Source organism: Sphaerulina musiva (genome assembly GCF_000320565.1).
Source record: "Sphaerulina musiva SO2202 unplaced genomic scaffold SEPMUscaffold_4, whole genome shotgun sequence".
Classification (NCBI taxonomy): domain Eukaryota; kingdom Fungi; phylum Ascomycota; class Dothideomycetes; order Mycosphaerellales; family Mycosphaerellaceae; genus Sphaerulina; species Sphaerulina musiva.
Genome location: NW_016017386.1, coordinates 1,448,527 through 1,466,527, shown reverse-complemented (window position 1 = coordinate 1,466,527; position 18,001 = coordinate 1,448,527). Strand labels below are relative to the sequence as shown.

Here is an 18,001-nt window from a genome sequence, read left to right as displayed (position 1 = left end):
TGGTGTGGTTGGAGGTATGGAGGAAGAAAACGCGAGAGAAGGAGAATAATTTCAGACCAAGCAGCTTGGACCTCTGTCCGTTTCCCGGCTTGGCGAAGGCGGGAGTCGCCTTCTCTGCCGTGTGCCGTGCTACCGATTGGCACGGAAATCTGTACGCTAACGGATGTCTTCACTTGGCTTCTGCTCTCGTCATGCTGTCGTTTGTTCCCTGCTCACCCACCACATTGATTACATGTACCTGTCTTTGTATTCACTTGCGACATGTACCCTTATTGACCTCCGACTAGGGATCCATCAAATACATGTATTCCTAGGTAAGGTAAATCTGCCGCGGAAATAGCACTTGGCACCAAACCATTATTGATCTCGTAAACAGCTTCGCTGCTTCAGCATCCGCTCGCCTCGACCACGCCGACGCATCAAGTACAAAGACACCGCACAACTAGAACGATCAAAAGTTGGTTTTGCTCCGAGTGCTAGCTCAGAATCGCTTACTGTAACACTGTGGCCTTCCTTATCGCATCAAGTATCTGCTAGGCGACTTGCGCTAGGAGGTAGCGTAGCGTGTCTGAGGAACAACCTGAGTCGTTGATACTGCTCCTCCTGTTATAGCGCAAAGCGTTCAGGCGACGACTGGGGATGGTGACACGAACTGCTTCGTATACACGTGTCAAAATAGTAGGGCAGTAGGTACATAGTAGCCCTCGGATTTCCCACCAGCCCCAAAACAACCACAACATGCCGGCATGCTCCGCCTATTGGCCAAGTAGTTGCTGAAATTGCATCCTGATCGAGCTGCTTTCATGACCCGGCAAGAAGCTAAACGTTATTAGCGGAAGCAAATTGTCCGTCCGCCCGCATGGGAGGGCAACCGAAGGGCTCACAGGGCACATTGTATATTGGGTGTGGTACCATTGTACCACCCTGCTAGTACAGTGGTAGTACTGCACAAGTACAAATATATAATATGGCCACCAACACTCGACTCTGCGCGAGGGAACAAACCCAAAAGAACCTACCCCGTGGCCAACATTACACGTCCATTCCATCATGCACGCTCAGAAGAACTTACCATGGCTCCTAGCAGCACTGCTATCATCCGCCATGGCTGGACCTACGGTATACCTCGCTGGCGATAGTACCATGACAAGCAAGGGAAACAACGACGGTACTCAAGGCTGGGGCGCATATCTGCCAGACTATCTCAATCTTCCCGTGGTCAATTCAGCGATTGCCGGCAGATCAGCAAGATCGTTCACTCGCGAGGGACGTTTCGCAGTCATGGCCGAAAAAGTCACTGCTGGAGACTACGTCGTGATCGAGTTCGGGCACAATGATGCTGGAAGCCTCACTCCCACCGACAATGGACGATCGGACTGCACACCTATCAACAATGACTATAGCACCACCTGCTCCACCACCTACAAGTAAGTTTCCGCTACACTACCACGTGGGTACAACATGCTCAGAGTCTAATGTAATGAAGTGGGGTCGCGGAGACTGTTCTGACCATGCAGGCCTATCTTGTCAACGCGGCAAAGCTTTTCCAAGACAAGGGTGCCAATGTGATTATCAGTTCACAGACACCCAACAACGTCTGGGAGACGGGCACCTATTCCTGGTCTTCGCCTCGATTTGCCACTTATGCCAAAGATGCCGCTGCAGCTGTGGGTGCGACGTATGTCGATCACGGCTACTATGTGGCTGCAGCATACAAGTCCGCCGGGGCCACCACTGTCAACTCGTACTACCCGAACGACCACACTCACACCAGTCCTGCCGGAGCCAAGGTTGTCGCCTACTCGTTCGTCCGCGCTCTGGCGGTCACAGATAGCCCTATGAAGGCCTACTCCAAACTCTAGACATAAGCTTGATGTCCACGGCATACAGTATTTTTCTTTTTTCGGGGAAGGAGGGAAGCTTTGTGAAAAGATCTGATGAGACACAGACACAGTTATAAGTTGTGTCTTACCAGCAATTTGGCACGAAAGAGTGAAGAAAGAAAAGCGCTAGTCTCCAGCCTATGAGACACGTCGGGTCTGACACTTCCTCTATTCATGGCAAGAAAGAAAGACATATTGTTCAGAGACAGTGAAGAGTACAGTACAGTCATTCACGATATAACGACACCCGTGGAAAATAAAAAAATAAATAAATTTTATTACCTACAAGTAGGAAGAAGAATCCCTCCTAGTTTTTCCCTCTTTCTCTCTAACACACACACTCACTCTCTCACTAAGAGATCTACGCGTCCCAAATCCCAAAGAAAGAAAGAACGAAAATAACAAACAGCAAACAACAAATGGCGAAGAAAACTCGCACAGTACCACAAATCCGAGCACAAGTCAAAAAAGACAAACAACGCAGGGCACGCCAAGCTCAAGAGACGGCAGAAGAAATGTTGCGTGAGCCACCGGTACAAGAAGAAGAACATGTTGGGTATCAGATCAGTCGATGGGATCGAGGTGGAAGATATCGATTAGGTCAGAATGGTTGCTTTGGTTGAAAAGGCTTTTTGAAAAATGAAGGATGTGAAGTGTCTTGGGTAAGACGGGGGGGTTGGAGGGCAAGACTGTTGTGTATGATGTATTGATGTTGACGACCATCTCGGCCCATAAAGTCGGAGAGAATCTACATCATGTAGGCAAGGTAGCTTTGCATCTCTACCTAGGTACCTATTGAATCGGTCAACCTGAAGTGTTTGCTCTCTCTCCCTCTCTATTTTTATCTATCTATCTATCTTTCTTTCAAACCATCAGGTATCTTCAAATTTTTCCCATCCCATTGACACCGCGCTGGCTATGCAATGAATGCATGGGGGCCTCAAGAATGTGTGCAAAAAGAAAGGGCCCCCTTCTCATGTTTTTTCCCAACCAAAAACTTGTACGCTCACAAAAACATGGATTTGCTGCAGCACAGACACAGACACACACATGTACAAAAACACTCAACGACACTTCTCCTCGTCTTCTTCTTTAATACACATTTTCCTGGGTATAGCAGGAATCACCCAATCGACCTCCTCCATAATAGCATAAGATTCAAACGGCGTACCCTTGGGCCTTTTGATCGTCTTATTCTTTTGCGAAACTTTATCAAATTGCTCCACTTCGATCCAGAACTGCGGCGTGAAAGCCTGCACAGACGCCCAGCCGCGGATGAGAGCTCTCCAATAACACGTCTCGGCTGCGGGAGTGAGATAGCGGTGGCGGAAAGTTCGTTTGGCGTTATCGGCAATGATCAGAGGGTCCATGTCGGAGTGCGAAGGGTGCAAGAGTCGTTTCATCCTCTTGGGGAGATCGCTAAAGTCATGTTTTGTGCGAACGTAGTTTTGCTCTGGTCCCGAGTCCTGGAGAAGATGATGATAGAGCTCGATCCATTTAAGATCATGGGAGAGGAGAATGGAGTGGCAGTTGAGCAGGTATTTCAATCTGCCCGAATAGGTGTTGCCTTCGGTTTGCGCGACAAACTTGTACGAGCAGTGGTCTTGCATCGTCAGGAGGCGTTCCTCGATAGAGGTCCTGTTGTCCCAATGGAGCACTTGCACATCTGCCCAGTCGTGACCTTGGGAGTGGTCGACTAAGCCTTGTCGAACTTCCTTTGAGCCGACATCCAGCGAACCGCGCCACACGAGCTTGGAGAGCTTGTCATGGAAGTGCTCTTCGGTGTGTTCGAGCAAGTTTTGAAGCTCCGGGTAAGATCGCAAGCCCACGTCTGGCCACGCCCAGACGCCAAAGTCCGGCATCAGCCACAGCGTCTCCTGGTGTGCTAACCGCGTATATGCCCACGTGGTCTGGTTGCCATTATCCTGATCGACGAGTGCCGCATCGTGGACATTGAAGGAGAATTCGATATCGGGCAGTTTCGTCGAAGAGGCGCTCACTGCCCGATATATCGCATTGAGTGTCGCCAATGCTCTCGGTCTGTGATTGTGGTCTGTCACTTTATGCGCGTCGATCACGTAGAGCTGGTTGTCGTGGATTTGCGCCTTCACCATGCCATCTCCTCGCCATTCCACATTGGTCTCGTCCTGAGTAATCTCGCCCGCCACATTCTTGCGATGGTCCACCGCGCGGTCAATCTCTCTGTACAGATCGGGAAAGGCAAAATTGCACTGCTCTTCGGTCAAGCCGTAGTGGCGACCATGTTTCTTGTAGTCAAACACCCATCCATCCTGCGTGGGCTGCAGGTGGGACGGCGGCGGAGTCGTGGTCGGACGCTGCAGGTCCTTGTGCGCTCGGTGGCTGTCGATGTACTCGGCGGCGTCCTCGAGATAGTCCTGCGCAAATTCCGGCGCTCCCTTCGACGTCGTCCACAGGATCAGGGCAGCGGATATCAAGAAGAACAACGTGCCCCAGAGCGCGATCGTCCTCATGATGATGGCTCACAAACTCACTCAAGCCTGGCGCAGTCCCATAGTCTCATGCTAAGCACTCGGTCCAAGGCATGCCTAGGCAGATATTGAAGATCAATAAAGACGACACAAGCACTGAAGAAGCAGTGTTTTGCTTGCGCGCCCACACCCACACCCTACCGCGTCTCCTCCACGCCTGCGCCTCTCTTATCGCGCTCGATCCATGCTCATTTTCACCTACATTACGTCCCGGCACTTCGCTAGCGCCAGCAGGCGTAGTTGTTGCGTACGTCAACAGGGCGGCCTGCTGCGTGTCATGCTCACCCAGGAGAAACGAACTCCTTAGTGGCGCCGAGGCTGTGCCACGAACACGTTGCACACACATGGGCATGTCAAAGTTGAAACGAGATCGCGGGAGGGAGATATGTATATATCCGCAAGTGTTGAGAGGTCGGCAACGAGGCGAGCGAAGCTCCTTTATAGTGTCGCTACAACGGATAGGAGGTACCTCCTACTTTGCGCCAATTCCCCGAGTAGGTTCACAGTTGTTGGTGAACACAAACCTACGCTCTACCAAGCCCAAGGTACACTGGTACAAGTGCTTGAGTGCCCCTTGTGCCGTGTCTTGGCGGGCTTTTCTCGAATGCTAAAAGTAGGTACGCCTTGGAGGTACTCCTAGGAGGTACATGTACTTACTAGCTTCGTGAGAACGAACGGTAAGATTTGATGAAGAAGAACGGTGAGATCTGACCATGAGATCATGAGATGACATGACCAATTGAGTGAATTGACCATGTCCGTGTCCATGACCCCTGTCTATCTCTCAAATGCCTCGTAAATTCTGTCACTTCCTTGGTCGACACTAAATAGGACTCTCAATGGTAGCGAACCCGACTTTGTCCTTTTTGTATACGACGTTCTCGTCGAGACTCAGTATTCTTCAACCCATACATTTCAGCTCCGTGGAATATCGACAGTCTGTTTAGGAAGAAGAGTGGACATTTCTTAATAAATAGACCATCTATCTGCAAGGCTCGTCACGAAAAATAAGGAAAGAAAAAGAAAAAAGAAAGAAAAAAAAAAAGAAAAAAAAAGACCGCAACTCGCAATTCGCTCATTTGACACCTGCTTACAACGAACCCCGAGGTCCATCGGGACCCTCTAGACGGTTGCTGGGAATCTCTACTACACGTCGTCCCTCGACAGTCAAAAGTAGCACCGTCTTCGCACCTCTCAGAGCTTCGCGGTCCTTGGCCTGAAGAACATAGATACCTGCTCTCTTAAGCAAATCTCCCTCAACATGAATAGACTCATCATCAGATTTCATCCAGAGCAAGACTTGATCCGCAGAAGCGTATATGCTCGACAACTGACGTCTCTGCGCCTCGACTTCAAACAGATCATTATGATTGACACAGAGAGCTTCGAACCAGAACCGCTGATCCTCTTGTTGTCGGTGGTCTTGGTGGTCTTTCCATACCGCGTGGAGAGCGCACCAGGCATTCGCGTCAAGCATTCTTGTTCGACCATTCAACGTGATCGCCTTCTGTTGTTCCTCACTTGGCCTCGAGATAGGCTCGTGGGAGAGAACGGAGTAATGAACATCCTGAGCAGAATAGCCGGCTTGGTGCGCTAGTGTGACGTGCAGGTCAGATGTGGTACTGCGAGGGTGGAAGCGGATCAAGCGGATGGTGTCGGTTCCTAGTTGAGCATACTGAAAGATCATTGAATCTTCTCTGAAGGCGAAACTTTGGGATTGGAGTCGGAGGTTCGAGTGGGGATTGGCTGGACGGTGGTGGTGATTGTGGAATTGGTGGTGAACTGGTGATACGCCCGCTGACAAACTTCCGAGGTCTTCCTGGTCCCCCTACACACTATTTATACTCACTGAGGTATCAGCATGTCCCCCAAAATGGACTCAGCATAGGTAGTCAAGTGTGTCAACACGGTGTCAAAAACCAGATAGGTGTTCAGACGGACCTCGAATAATAGAGTCAGAGAGAGAGGGAGAGAGAGGAATGGCCTGCCAACATGGGACCCTTTGCCGCTTTTATACAGGCATAGCTTTTCTAATTTGCATCTACACAAGCTTTTGTGGTTCCAACTCGAGGATAGTACTGAACATCCTAATCCTCAGTGAGATCACCATACTCCCAGATACCTAGCTTTTGATCCTTGGCCACAGCCTCGCGCTTCTTCATATCAGCCAAATGGTCCGGTGCAGCCCTCTCGAAAGGTCTCAACTTTCGAGGAACCATGGCCAAGCCCGCGCTTACAATATCCGCATTGATCGTGTCCAGCGGATTCTTCGATTGGGTGCCCATAAGAGTGACATACATCACATTCTCCTTGGTGTCGTTGAAGTCGATATTGGCTACAAGGTCGCGGCCAATAGTGTAGTCTTCGAGCCAGTAGACGCTCTCCTTGAGATACTCGGGCGAGTTGTTGAATTGCACACATGTGAGAGCGGCATCCAATGCTTGTCCCTTCAGGCGTTGAGGACCGAACTTGGCTTGGTCAAGCGGTCGAAGAGCGGACCAGGGTTGGTGCTCGGAGTTGCCGTAGTCAATGTAGACGACTTCAGAGGTCTTCTTCTCGCGGTCATTGCGTCGCACGCGAGCGCGATACCAGACACCATCTTCAGTGAACTTTGCGGACACGATATCGCCAGCACGTGGTGGATCCTTGAGGGCTTGGCTGTTACTCGGTGAGATGTGGAATGACTTGAACTCGTTCATCAGGGACTGGAGGTTCACTTGTCCATCACCTTTGATCTGGACCTTCAGACGTCCGGTTGCGGGATCGATGTAGGTGACGTTGACGTCCTTGTAGTCCACCATACGTTTTGGGATGGGTGCATCTCCGTTGCTAGCTCCATTGGCGCCTCCGTTCGTTTCCACGTAGTCGTCACCGTCCTCGGCAGCTTCCTGCGAAGGGTCCCAGTCGTGCCACAGTCCTCGCCGCGCCTCCTTCGCTTTCTTCTCAGCTGCAAGCAGCTCGTTCGCGTTTCCGGACTTCTCTGCACTATAATGATGTACAGACGCGAGGCCGGCCTCCACGAGGGTCTTTGCGAAGCTCTCTCGATTGATGTAGATGTCGCCGATGAAGCCACCCTGCTTGTCGGTATCGTGCACATCGATCTCGGCATCACGCTGCATGCAACGCTTCACAGCAAAGTCGTGAGCCTCCTGGCCGAAAGGTTCACCGGTATCTTGAGGTCCGCGCGCGCTTCGTGGTGCGCGAATACCACCCAGGACAAACGTAAGCTTCGCGTTCTCGCGCGGCACAAGGACTGTGAATCTGCTGCCGGATTTGACGAAGTCCACAACGCAAGGCACCTTCTTTTTGTTGGACAGCATCGTCAATTGACGTTTGGCTTTCTCGAGGGATTCGCTATAGTCGACGTATTGAACTTGCTTCTGTGGCTTTGCTGCCCACATGCCCTTCTTCTCGGCCTGTGCGGCCTCCTCAGCAGCCAGTAGCTCATCGTAGATGGGACTGCGGTCAGCATCATCCATACGGTGGCGGACCACGGAAGCATAGCCAGCTTCTGCAAGCAAAAGAGCGACATTCTTGCCCCCTTGTGTCACAGTGCCCATCTCGCGCTCGTCGTAACCGTCCGTTCCCGGCCGCTTACCATCAATGACAACCTTCACGTGCTTTCCAATGAGCTTCTTCCGCAAGAACTCTTTTGCTTCTGCTTGGAAAGGCGACTGCTTCGGATCGGATGGCTTTGGCTGGCGAATAGAGCTCAAGTTGATGCGCTTCTCGTGGCCATCCTTGTCGCGAATGTAGAGCGTGTCGGCAGAAAACACTCTGCTGACTACGGCTTCTTGTTCGCTGCCAGCCTTTTTCGTGGTGGTGGTACCCTGGAATTGACCCGCCCGCTGCTCTTTTGCAACACGCTCTGCCTCTCGCAGCTTGCCCATCTCCGCACCAAGCCATGTCGAATGGTGGTCCACACAACGTGCCAGACCTGCCTTGAGCAAAAATTCGGCAATGTTGCCATTGGGATGCCGCACTTCTCCCACAAGCAAGTTGTTGGGAGAAACACCAAGCACTCGTACTTGCACATTACGTTGAAGTAGCCTAGTCTCCACGAATGTTTGTGCTTCGTTTCCGTACGGCTCGGCTGGCTGCGTCTGGCCGTTTGAAGGATTCGTCCTAGCAGTCGTCGGGGAGCGCAGACCAGCAATGAGCACAGTGGTTTGCACGTTCTGCGTAGGCGACAGCAGCAGTCGGCAGATCAAGCGGTCTCCACTCAGCACTCTCTCCACGATAGCGTCAATTGCCTTGCCCTTGTGGTCCTCCGCGAATTGCTTTGCGTCAGGGAGGTCACGAGCGGACTCTACCCTCGGCTGTTTTGTGTTCCAGATTCCCTTCTCATCTGCTTTCGCGTGTGCCTCTAGTGCTTCCAGCTTCTGCAACAAGTCGGCGGCTCCAGGCAGTTCAGCCTTGCGGTCTGCATCGTCCCGCAGAGCTGCCCAACCTTCGCGAATCACGAGATCCGGCAATTGCTCTCCACCTTGTAGGCTGATGATAGCGTACTCCCGAGAGGAGCCTCCAGTCTTCTGCGGGATTGAGTAGAGTGTCGAGAAGCGGACCACTTTGCCCACCAGCAGCTTTCGCAGAAACTCGCGGGATTCGAAACTGCTCTTCTCATCCGACTGCAGGCGAGGCGCGTTGATGAATGCCAAGCTGAGAGTTCGCTCCGCACCTCGTGCATTTCGTACAACGACCGTGTCGCCAGAGAGCACGCTCTTCACCGTTCCTTCGGCTTGGGCGGACATGGTGCGTTCGATTTCGATTCGGTTCGAGGGGCGGTCAAGTCGAGTCGGTTGGAAGATGCAATGGTGATGTGCAGCGATAATGGCAGTACCATAAGGCTATACCAGAGAGTGAAGCAAGCAGGTGAAAGATGCAATGAATTGGTGAAGGTAACTTTGTGAAATGTGGTGTGAGGTTTTCTGGCATTTACCTGCAAAAGGCCAAGCTGTACTTATGACCCCCGCTGTGCCCGCGCACCTTTGGAGGTTCAATATGCAGGTGGAAAGTCTATATTTGAGACAATCCCGGCCCACTGTTGAGCTTTCACATAGCTCCATAGACCTAACCTTAGAACCAACACAAGATGAGATATATATATTTCTTTTTCAGCCATACCAGAATGTGAGTTAGATCAATTTGGATTTGGTCTCGACCACACTCTTCTCCGTTGTAATTCTGTCGTTGTACTACTCTTCTCTATCGCTTTGAGCCTGCCTTCATATTCATATGCCAAGCTACTTACCTTATGGCTCAGGCAATTTCAACACCACTTTGCCCCCAGGCGAGCCTCGAGTCATCTCATCAATGCCCTCCAGTAGTTGGTAGGCCTAGATACACCTTAAACGAGTCGTACGCAAGCCACTGGAAGGCCGTAAGAGTACCGATCATTGCAATCCTCACGGGCAAACCATTCCACAGGCCACCAAACCCAATTTCCTTGTATATCCTGGCAACAGCCTGTCCGGCTCCTTCGCCAGCCTTCTTATTTGCATTGAGTTTCGACACCATCACGTCAGCTGGATGCGAGATCACCGCACACCCAACCCCAGCAATGTAACCGCCGAGGAAACTGACCCCAGTCTGCTGCAGCATACTGTATTCCTCCTTTTTGCCTCCCAACGTCTTGTAAATCTGCGCGACAGCAGACTCGAATGTTGCAAACTTCACCATCGTGTAAGGGATCTGTCTTGCCCACAGGGGGTACAAGCCCTTGTACAGTCCTCCAAACCCTTCTTCCGCGACAACTTTGCTCCATCCTTCCCTCAATGTCTTTGCATATGGTGGAATCGTCGTCTGCATCCGAACCTTGATCGCCTCAAATGGACAGAGGAACAAATCGGCGATAGCCTCTGCGGAAGCCGAAGCTCCCAAGTAGACGATGGTCTTGGGTGCGTTGGGGAACAGCTTCTCCCCATATTGGTATTTGAACAACTCGTACGCCCCGTACTTTCCTGCTCCCTGGAAAGAATAACCGACATACGTGGGGGCCCAGCCCGTGAAGATACCTCGTAGACCTTCTGTGCGGAAGATCTTGCTCCAGGCTTGCATGTTGGAGGTATATAATTTGGAGTCGACTTGTCGGCGGCATTTCACGAGGTCGAGGGGCGTCACTGCTGTATGGGTTGGCCCGCAGGCTAGCAGGAGAAGAGTTGATGTTAGCTTTTCTGCGGTGGCCGAGAGATGAGATCTTCGCATCAACATACCGATGATTCCACCTAATGTGCAGGCGGCGAAGTATGTCCCGCTGAAGAGCTCAATCTTCTCTTTGGGAGTACGCGTCGCCCCGCCTTGTCCTCCCAGTGCTTTGCTCGCCATGGTACCGTCGACTGGTGTGTTATCGCGGTGTCAAGCTTTGTTATCGCGGTGTATAGACTGCTCGAGAGATTGGGACCAGGAGGTCAGGTAGTACAGAGGATAGGATAGGTATGGGCTGGGCTGGGACAGTGAGGATGTGTGAAATGGAAGGGCAACAAAGAGATACCTATCGCGTCACATTCGAGTGAATGGATTCAGGCCAGAAATGTAGACGGCGACTGCAGCTTATACTTGCTTGCTGTGTGTACCATGGCCCATTGGAGACCGGCCGCCCTTTTTGCGTCACACCCGCTCATTTCCGCCCTGATGGTGAGGGCAGAGGGCAGAGCGCACAGGACAGGATTGAATGAACTTGGAAGCGCGAAATGGCTGAGGGAGCTATCAAGATGACGTCGCGGTACATGCTTGGGTGAGACTTGTGCAGAAACAGTCGGCTTTTCTGCGAAGAGACGCCGACCCCGAAAGCTTAGGAGTTAGGAGGTACGAGGTACATGTATGATTTCCCGAGCTCTTCATTCAATGAAATATTTCGGTCTGGGACTCGTGTCGGAGGGTCGCTCAATAGTACACAATGTAGAGGATACAATTCTGCAGAAAGACACGCTATCATTACACGCACTCTTCCCCCAGTGACGTGTCGGCGCCTGCACTCCTCTGCGAAGCTCAAAACCATGGGCCTCTGTTCATGCACTGCTAATAAACGCTACATCTCACAGGCTCTTTGCAAGCCGCTAAGTCTGAGCTGGCGACTTGGGGACCTGGACTTCTCGCTCGGGGTAGTAGTAGTTCTCTTCAGGAATTCGGCCTCGGAGGAATTGAGGCTCGGATCCACGCACATAGATGTCCTCGAACAGAACCTCAGGTGACGCGTCTGGTGCTGCCATCTTCTCCGCGATAGCCACTTCTTCGTCAACGTGGCTGCGAGCCTCCTTGTCAATTTCCTTCAGTTGGGCCTCAGTGACCACTTCCCATTCGAGGATCTTCTGCTTGAGGCCTGCAATGGGGTCGTTGGTCGATCGCATGCGCTGAATCTCTTCACGGGTTCGGTAGGTGGTGCCGGGGTCGGACATGGAGTGACCACCATATCGGTATGTGACATACTCGTGAACCAGAGGTCCGTTGCCCTCGGCGCACCATTTCTTACCATGCTGAACAGCGGCCTTGACCGCGAGGACATCCATTCCGTTGATCTTGAGACCTGGAATGAATTGACCGCGCTTATAGTAGTCGGTCAAGGCAGCAGCACGATGCGCAGCAGTTCCCATGCCGTACTTGTTGTTCTCACATCCAAAGATGATGGGAAGGTCCCACAGCTTCGCCATGTTGAACGCCTCAAAGATTTGACCCTGGTTGCTAGCACCATCTCCGTAGAGCGCGAGTGTGACGTTCTTCTTGTCCTCGTACTTGTTGGCAAAGGCAATGCCTGCGCCAACGGGCACTTGGGCTCCCACGATACCGTTTCCGCCATAGAAGCCAGTGGAGAACATGTGCATGGAACCACCCTTGCCGTGTGCGATACCCTCTCTGCGTCCAAGAAGTTCACCGATGATGGATCGCACAGTGCCTCCGCGCATCATGGCAAAGCCGTGGCATCGGTAGGCTGTGATGAGGTGGTCCTGTTTTGTCATTCCGTGCTCCATTCCGACCGCAACAGCTTCTTGTCCAGTGGACAGATGGCAGAAACCGCGGATCTTCTTTTCCTTGTACAGTCTGTCGGCGGCCATTTCCATGCGGCTGTTCATCTCATCAGTATTCCCTCCCACACTCGCCCATCTCCAATCTGACATACCGCACTGCGACCATGTCGTAGTACATCTGCTTCAGCTCATTCTTCGTGGTGTCGAGGGTGTATGAAGGCGGGTCCATCTCGTAGGTCTCGAATGCCTCATCGGAGAGCCGCACTTGGAAAGGCTTGTCATCTTCCTGTTGTATATCATGAGCTGCTGCAGCAGATTCCTCTGCGGTGTAGGCCAACATACCGCCGGTACCTCGTGCTTCTCAGCATGACTGCTCGCCGCATCCGTGGTCACACTTCTGACAGCGGGAGCATATCTGAGCGACCGCACCGGCGCAGTCACCGCGCGAGGCGCGAATCGGGAGAGCATGTCCACTGCAATACAATGCGCGTGGTGGAAGGTAAGACAGTGATCGGGGTAGGTGGGCGGAGGCGGAGTAGGAGGCGGAGATGGGGGTGGAAATTATTCGCAGCGGATGCTTCAATAATGTTCCAGTGTTCGGAGCTCAATCTCTCAGTCTCTTCTCAACAGAATCGGAGTGTGGAAGAGCTCTTTCGGGCCGCACGGGCGCATTGATCTGCGCTAGAACTAATCTAACTATAGACACCACGCCTCAGGTTGTCTTCTTGGCTTGCTCGCAAACCTCTTCACCCGTACGACGACTACGACTACAATGATAGTATAATAGTATGCAATATCACTTCACTTCATTTCACTTCACTTCACTTCACTTCACTTGACTTCACTCCACGCTCCGCCTTCCGCGTATACTTATGCCTATAATGGCCTTACTTCGGTCCTGGTTTCGGAATGCACACGTGACCGGCTGTGACAACTGACGAGATATACGCAAGCGGCCGGCCACTCTTACCACACATTACTACTGCACAGGGCGGGAATGGTCGGTATCCGGCGGGAGGTGGAGGTGTCGCCCGTGGTAGCATTGGAACTGGGAATAAGCCACTTCCTCCCCTCTCTCTCTTTTCCTCTTTTTCGCCCTTTTCTTCAGACTTGACTAACTCGCACGGTTTTGACTTTCACCATTCCTGTTTCTTGTTAGGTGGTAGAATATTCAATCTTACACATCTCGGTAGCGGCCTTGTCATCCTTGGCCATACGACACGGCCTCTTTGGGAATGCTTGCTCTGCACCGCAGCATACCTCCTTTCACGGTATCTGCACTTTGATCTCTCATATCAGCACGATTACGACAGATCTTGGACCAGTCACCACCCCTTCAAGACCGGCTGACAGGGCAGGCGTGGCGCGCTCTTGTCTGGCGTGTTTGCCCACGTATTCCCCCGCGAAAGTCCGATCTGGGCATGCCGACGTCTAACTTCTCGTTGTCTTGACCACGGTACCGCCCCTTCCGATTCGCATGGGTCGCCGTTCATGACGAGGCTGACCTGACAGGCGGAGAATGACCGCTGCTGTATGGTTCGTTATGCTTCCTGTTACCTTGTCCAAAGCCTGTCTGCGCCTCTCTGGAGACTGGGCTTGTCCAAAGCCCATGCTCTGTCCAATTTCGCCGTAGCACCCCGACAAACCCAATTCGTATACAATGGCTGCAATCGTCTCATTCTTGCCCGACAGCTTCCCTTTCCGACCTTTCTTTCCTTTGTCTTTCTTATCACGCGGGAGGCCCCCTGGAAACAACGACTCGAATGAATACATAGTGCCAGACTCCCTTGCCACCATCCCGACTGCAAGTCTGCACGTCTGCACGTCTGCACCATCGTCTGGACGGAGGTCCTGGTTCTTTTACCTCACCTCCTCCTCGGAGACGGTGATCACAATGCCGCGATATGAGGAGGCGCCGCCCAGCTACAGTGACGCAGTCATACTAGACAAGCTCCGGGCGGAAGTCCAACGCCACGATGAAGAGTTATACGGCGATCAGATCGAACGTTCATCATCCACCGAAGAAGACGAGTCCGAGAGCGTGTGGGAAAGTCAATATGGCGAATGTCCGCCTGTCGCGAAGTGGCTCGTGCAAACCACAGCAGAACCGTCCATGTGGAAACTAATGTCTGGCCCTCTCATGTCCAACGCGACCACGGCGTACAACAACGACCCACTACACAAACGACGTTACGCGGTCCTCTTCCCGCCTGGTTACGAAGACGTCTATCTCCACAAATCGACCTGGTATGCCAACGCTGCCACGCTCCCGCCATACCATGTCGAGATATATTCCTGCAAAAACAACGGTCGATACGAGGCCGAGCCCATCATCGTCCTCGGACCGACCGAGGGCGATGACGATGTCATGGAAGCGTTCGCTCGAAGTCATGCCGCGCTCCATGTGTCCAAGGTGTTTGCACGAGTCGAACAGGCCATGTCACAAACCTCGCGGCTCGTGACGTTTTGCGAAGGTGAGTTCTTCAGCTGGGATTGGAAACGCAAAACGTCGGCTGCGAGGCACGATATGCAGGTCTTGATCAACAAGGCGCGAAAAGAACTCATCCGGGACGCCAGTTTCGTGGTGCGATTGGATCAGTATCTGGACTTTGTGGGGAAGGCCGGCGACACTCAATTACTGTCGAATATGGAATTCTTCCGAGGCAGTATCAAAGACAGTGGGCGCAGACTTCGTCGAATGCGACTGTGATATGATGGTAGGGATGGTGTTACATTTTGGTGTTGGACATTTGGACATTGGGCATAAACCGGGGCGTGGGGCGTCGGGGATTCGGGGAGTGATGTATCAAACGCACATTTACCATGGACGCTGGACATTCATGGTTGTTTGGAGGGGAGAGACAGCGGGAGAGAGGGAGGGGAAGAGAGAACCTTGGGCTACTCCTGGAGTTGGTATACGATCTGGGTCTGAATTGAGAGCATTTCTAGCGATTGCCTTTTTTTATGTGTGTGGGTGGGTGTTAGTTGAAAAGATACCAATTTACCCAAGTCTCGAAGAAATCGAGCATGACCGACCTAATATTTTTTTTTTTTCTTTTGGTTCTCTTATTCTTTTGGTTCGAAAGATACCTACTAATCTAGTCGATTTTCTCCTCTCCATCGAGGGGAGCATGACCTACTTGACATCGATTGTGATACTTTTGCTAAATGATTAATGTTATTCTCAGCTCCACGTTTCTTGGATACATGTACCTTTTGCGAATCGTGATGCTTTCTTGTTTTGTACTAGAGATGAATCGCAAAGGAGGAGATGCGAAAAGTCGGTCTTTTCGTTCATGAGGAAACAAAAACTTCGAGACACGGCAAGCAAGCACCCGCCTGGGCCCCTTTTTTTAGATTTGAGGCTACTTTTCAATGATAATAACAATGAGGTATGTTCTGTACATTATCATCGTCACCATCATCATCGTCACAACACACAAAATTCCTCACAAAGTATGTATATGGCCCTGACATGACATGACTTTGCCTCGCCCCATCCATCCCACCATTCATCATATACGTACGTACGTACGCCTTTAGCGTCTCTCTCTCTCTCTCAAAAAAGAAAACGAAAAACAAAAAAACAAATCTCTACTCGTCGTCGTTGATATCGATGGGAGTTTTCTTCCATTTGCGAGCCGGGATTTTGCGCTTAAACATGATGTCGATTTCGCGGTAGGAGCGGTTCTTCATTTCCGGAAGTTCAAAGTATGCGACTACGAGGCAGAAGAGTCCCGTTGCGCCCCAGACGTAACCGCATCTGCCACCGACTATATGTCACGAAAGAAAAAAAAAGATTGCGTTAGTTTGATGTTTTTTGGAATTTTTCTCGCGCGTCAGAGATGGGGAGTAGTAGTAACTTACGATTGGCGCCCGTGGGGTTGAGCATCCACGAAGCGAGGAAAATGCAAGGGATTTCGATAATGTAGTAACTCGCACGACCGATACCCGTCGTCAATGGACGGAGGCGGATAGCGGAAGTCTCTCCGATGATGACCCACGAGGCAGGAGCGGGACCGAGAGTGAAGAGGACCGACACAATCAGACCCAGAGAGGCCTGTGCGTATTCCGCTGCAGTAGACGCGCCCACGGAACCGGCGACACCGAGGGCGACGAGGAGAATGGTGTTGACGGCTGATCCCCAGAGATAGATGGAACGTCGGCCGAAATACGTCGTCAGAATCCAGGAAAGCATGACGAAAATCATTTGGAGAGCCGATGTGATGAGACCCAATGCAAAAGCAGTTTTGGTGCCCACTCCGGCTTGAGTGAAGAAGTATACGGCTTGGTTGGCGATGAGGTTACCCGTCAGATTCTGAGCGGCGTAGACACCGCATACGATCAGAGTTCGTCGAAGATCTGTGCCCTTGAACAACTCGATGTGGCTCGGCTTCTTCTCGCTCTTCTCCAATTCGATCGTACGACGCATCATGGCGACCGTCTCGTGGGACTTTGTGATGCGGGATTTGCGTCCCAGACGCTCAATCGATTTGGCAGCTTCGTCGAGCCGGCCCTTTCGGACGAGCCACCACGGACTCTCAGGTGCGAAGAAGATGAGAATGGCGAGTGGCGTGGGGAACATCCATTGCAGGGCAATGGGGACTCTGTACACTCTGATCAGTAGCTGATTTTTGACCCACGAAAGCTCTTTTCTGCTGTGCGCCTACCGGTAGGCACTTGGTCCCGCCACGCCATTGTAACGGTAAGTGACTGCACCGACAATGATACTCCCAATGGCCCAGAACATCTGCAACATCTGAGTCGCTGGTGCACGAAGCTGGATAGGGACAATCTCGGAGCAGTATGCAGGTGCATTTGCAATGAAGATGCCCCACGGAAGACCTTCCAGAAGCTGTGCAGCAAAGATCACAGGCAGCGAATCTCCATAGTAGAAGACGAAAATGAAGGCATTCAACGCCATCAGGCCGATAAGAGTCGCCCATCTGTATCCAACAACGGTAGTCAAAGGCCCAGCGAGGAAGACACCGATGAGAGCGCCCAGTTGTCCAGAAACCTGGAGCGCTGATTGCCATTTGGTTTCAATAACATATCCTCCAGCGCCATCATTGAGGCTTTGGTCGAATATGCCGTACCTGTTGTAAAAGGCAGGCAGAGCGACAAAGTTACCAATGAGGAAAACGTCGTATGATTCCATAATCTGGATATCTGTTAGCGATGTGGATTGCCGCCCCCCCCACCTGGCGTCTCGATAGAAAAAAAGGCTCACAATGGTGCAGGAAATGACAAATGCCCAGAACGAAGCCATCGGGTAGGCTTTGACGGCCTGCAGCACCGTCATGTTATGCTCTGCATTCTCGGCCTCAATGGCATCGGCCTTGAAGTCTGCGACGGCCGCCTTCTCGGAGAAGACGACGTCTTGCTCCACCTCCTCGGCATGGCTGTAGGCTTTGGTCTCGACGTCGAGATTGCGACTCATGGTGGGCAGTGACGGGCGCTGCCTCGATGGACGGCGCGTGGTACGCAAGAGTTGCAGGGATGAATGGAGGAAGAAAGGGGGGGAGAGAGAGGGAGCGCGAGGGAGAGGGAGAGAGAGGGAGAGAGAGGAGAGGAGCGGGTCAAGAGTGTATAAAGAGTAGAAAGCAGTATACAAATATAAAACTAGCTACCCTGGGACTTCCCTAGA

The 18,001-nt window shown here is 52.0% G+C and overlaps 8 protein-coding genes across 8 annotated transcripts; 2 read left to right on the top strand and 6 right to left on the bottom strand.

Annotated features, from left to right (window-relative positions):
• Nucleotides 1-1,135: 1,135 nt before the first annotated feature.
• On the top strand, nucleotides 1,136-2,129 carry SEPMUDRAFT_148827 (carbohydrate esterase family 12 protein). The gene is made up of 2 exons (XM_016905175.1): nucleotides 1,136-1,427; nucleotides 1,487-2,129. The coding sequence occupies exons 1-2, from the start codon at nucleotides 1,144-1,146 to the stop codon at nucleotides 1,860-1,862; spliced, it is 660 nt and encodes a 219-aa protein (XP_016761699.1). The 5' UTR covers nucleotides 1,136-1,143; the 3' UTR covers nucleotides 1,863-2,129.
• Nucleotides 2,130-2,683: 554 nt separating this feature from the next.
• SEPMUDRAFT_148826 (uncharacterized protein) lies at nucleotides 2,684-4,446 on the bottom strand. The gene has a single exon (XM_016905174.1). The coding sequence runs from the start codon at nucleotides 4,373-4,375 to the stop codon at nucleotides 2,948-2,950; it is 1,428 nt and encodes a 475-aa protein (XP_016761698.1). The 5' UTR covers nucleotides 4,376-4,446; the 3' UTR covers nucleotides 2,684-2,947.
• Nucleotides 4,447-5,483: 1,037 nt separating this feature from the next.
• SEPMUDRAFT_43296 (uncharacterized protein) lies at nucleotides 5,484-6,080 on the bottom strand (the record flags this gene model as incomplete). The annotated part of the gene is made up of 1 exon (XM_016908891.1): nucleotides 5,484-6,080. One exon carries the CDS (start codon nucleotides 6,078-6,080, stop codon nucleotides 5,484-5,486), a length of 597 nt encoding a protein of 198 aa, XP_016761697.1.
• Nucleotides 5,740-9,296, bottom strand: SEPMUDRAFT_148825 (uncharacterized protein). Its single transcript, XM_016905173.1, has one exon. It carries the CDS (start codon nucleotides 9,142-9,144, stop codon nucleotides 6,481-6,483), a length of 2,664 nt encoding a protein of 887 aa, XP_016761696.1. The 5' UTR covers nucleotides 9,145-9,296; the 3' UTR covers nucleotides 5,740-6,480.
• Nucleotides 9,297-9,547: 251 nt separating this feature from the next.
• SEPMUDRAFT_148824 (mitochondrial phosphate carrier protein) lies at nucleotides 9,548-10,879 on the bottom strand. Its single transcript, XM_016905172.1, has 2 exons — nucleotides 10,606-10,879; nucleotides 9,548-10,536 (listed from the first exon to the last, which is right to left on the bottom strand). The coding sequence occupies exons 1-2, from the start codon at nucleotides 10,715-10,717 to the stop codon at nucleotides 9,704-9,706; spliced, it is 945 nt and encodes a 314-aa protein (XP_016761695.1). The 5' UTR covers nucleotides 10,718-10,879; the 3' UTR covers nucleotides 9,548-9,703.
• Nucleotides 10,880-11,210: 331 nt separating this feature from the next.
• Nucleotides 11,211-12,946, bottom strand: SEPMUDRAFT_148823 (pyruvate dehydrogenase E1 component subunit alpha). Its single transcript, XM_016905171.1, has 3 exons — nucleotides 12,697-12,946; nucleotides 12,507-12,640; nucleotides 11,211-12,451 (listed from the first exon to the last, which is right to left on the bottom strand). Exons 1-3 carry the CDS (start codon nucleotides 12,820-12,822, stop codon nucleotides 11,449-11,451), a joined length of 1,263 nt encoding a protein of 420 aa, XP_016761694.1. The 5' UTR covers nucleotides 12,823-12,946; the 3' UTR covers nucleotides 11,211-11,448.
• A 542-nt stretch (nucleotides 12,947-13,488) lies between these two features.
• On the top strand, nucleotides 13,489-15,387 carry SEPMUDRAFT_148822 (uncharacterized protein). Its single transcript, XM_016905170.1, has one exon. It carries the CDS (start codon nucleotides 14,015-14,017, stop codon nucleotides 15,062-15,064), a length of 1,050 nt encoding a protein of 349 aa, XP_016761693.1. The 5' UTR covers nucleotides 13,489-14,014; the 3' UTR covers nucleotides 15,065-15,387.
• A 289-nt stretch (nucleotides 15,388-15,676) lies between these two features.
• On the bottom strand, nucleotides 15,677-17,855 carry SEPMUDRAFT_148821 (alpha-glucosides permease MPH2/3). The gene is made up of 4 exons (XM_016905169.1): nucleotides 17,585-17,855; nucleotides 17,025-17,515; nucleotides 16,222-16,961; nucleotides 15,677-16,127 (listed from the first exon to the last, which is right to left on the bottom strand). The coding sequence occupies exons 1-4, from the start codon at nucleotides 17,792-17,794 to the stop codon at nucleotides 15,949-15,951; spliced, it is 1,620 nt and encodes a 539-aa protein (XP_016761692.1). The 5' UTR covers nucleotides 17,795-17,855; the 3' UTR covers nucleotides 15,677-15,948.
• Nucleotides 17,856-18,001: the final 146 nt, after the last annotated feature.

Bases quoted from the DNA above. Each gene is read 5' to 3' on its own strand.
- SEPMUDRAFT_148824 (XM_016905172.1), bottom strand. From the start codon at position 10,717: ATGGCGAGCAAAGCACTGGGAGGACAAGGCGGGGCGACGCGTACTCCC. The intron at 10,537-10,605 runs GTATGTTGATGC...TTCTCCTGCTAG, and splicing joins CACATTAGGTGGAATCATCG to CCTGCGGGCCAACCCATACA.
- SEPMUDRAFT_148825 (XM_016905173.1), bottom strand. From the start codon at position 9,144: ATGTCCGCCCAAGCCGAAGGAACGGTGAAGAGCGTGCTCTCTGGCGAC.
- SEPMUDRAFT_148827 (XM_016905175.1), top strand. From the start codon at position 1,144: ATGACAAGCAAGGGAAACAACGACGGTACTCAAGGCTGGGGCGCATAT. The intron at 1,428-1,486 runs GTAAGTTTCCGC...AATGTAATGAAG, and splicing joins ACCTGCTCCACCACCTACAA to TGGGGTCGCGGAGACTGTTC.
- SEPMUDRAFT_148823 (XM_016905171.1), bottom strand. From the start codon at position 12,822: ATGCTCTCCCGATTCGCGCCTCGCGCGGTGACTGCGCCGGTGCGGTCG. The intron at 12,641-12,696 runs GTATGTTGGCCT...GATATACAACAG, and splicing joins AGAAGCACGAGGTACCGGCG to GAAGATGACAAGCCTTTCCA. The intron at 12,452-12,506 runs GTATGTCAGATT...TGAGATGAACAG, and splicing joins TACGACATGGTCGCAGTGCG to CCGCATGGAAATGGCCGCCG.
- SEPMUDRAFT_148821 (XM_016905169.1), bottom strand. From the start codon at position 17,794: ATGAGTCGCAATCTCGACGTCGAGACCAAAGCCTACAGCCATGCCGAG. The intron at 16,962-17,024 runs GTAGGCGCACAG...CAGAGTGTACAG, and splicing joins GCGGGACCAAGTGCCTACCG to AGTCCCCATTGCCCTGCAAT. The intron at 16,128-16,221 runs GTAAGTTACTAC...CGTGACATATAG, and splicing joins CAACCCCACGGGCGCCAATC to TCGGTGGCAGATGCGGTTAC.
- SEPMUDRAFT_148826 (XM_016905174.1), bottom strand. From the start codon at position 4,375: ATGAGGACGATCGCGCTCTGGGGCACGTTGTTCTTCTTGATATCCGCT.
- SEPMUDRAFT_148822 (XM_016905170.1), top strand. From the start codon at position 14,015: ATGGCTGCAATCGTCTCATTCTTGCCCGACAGCTTCCCTTTCCGACCT.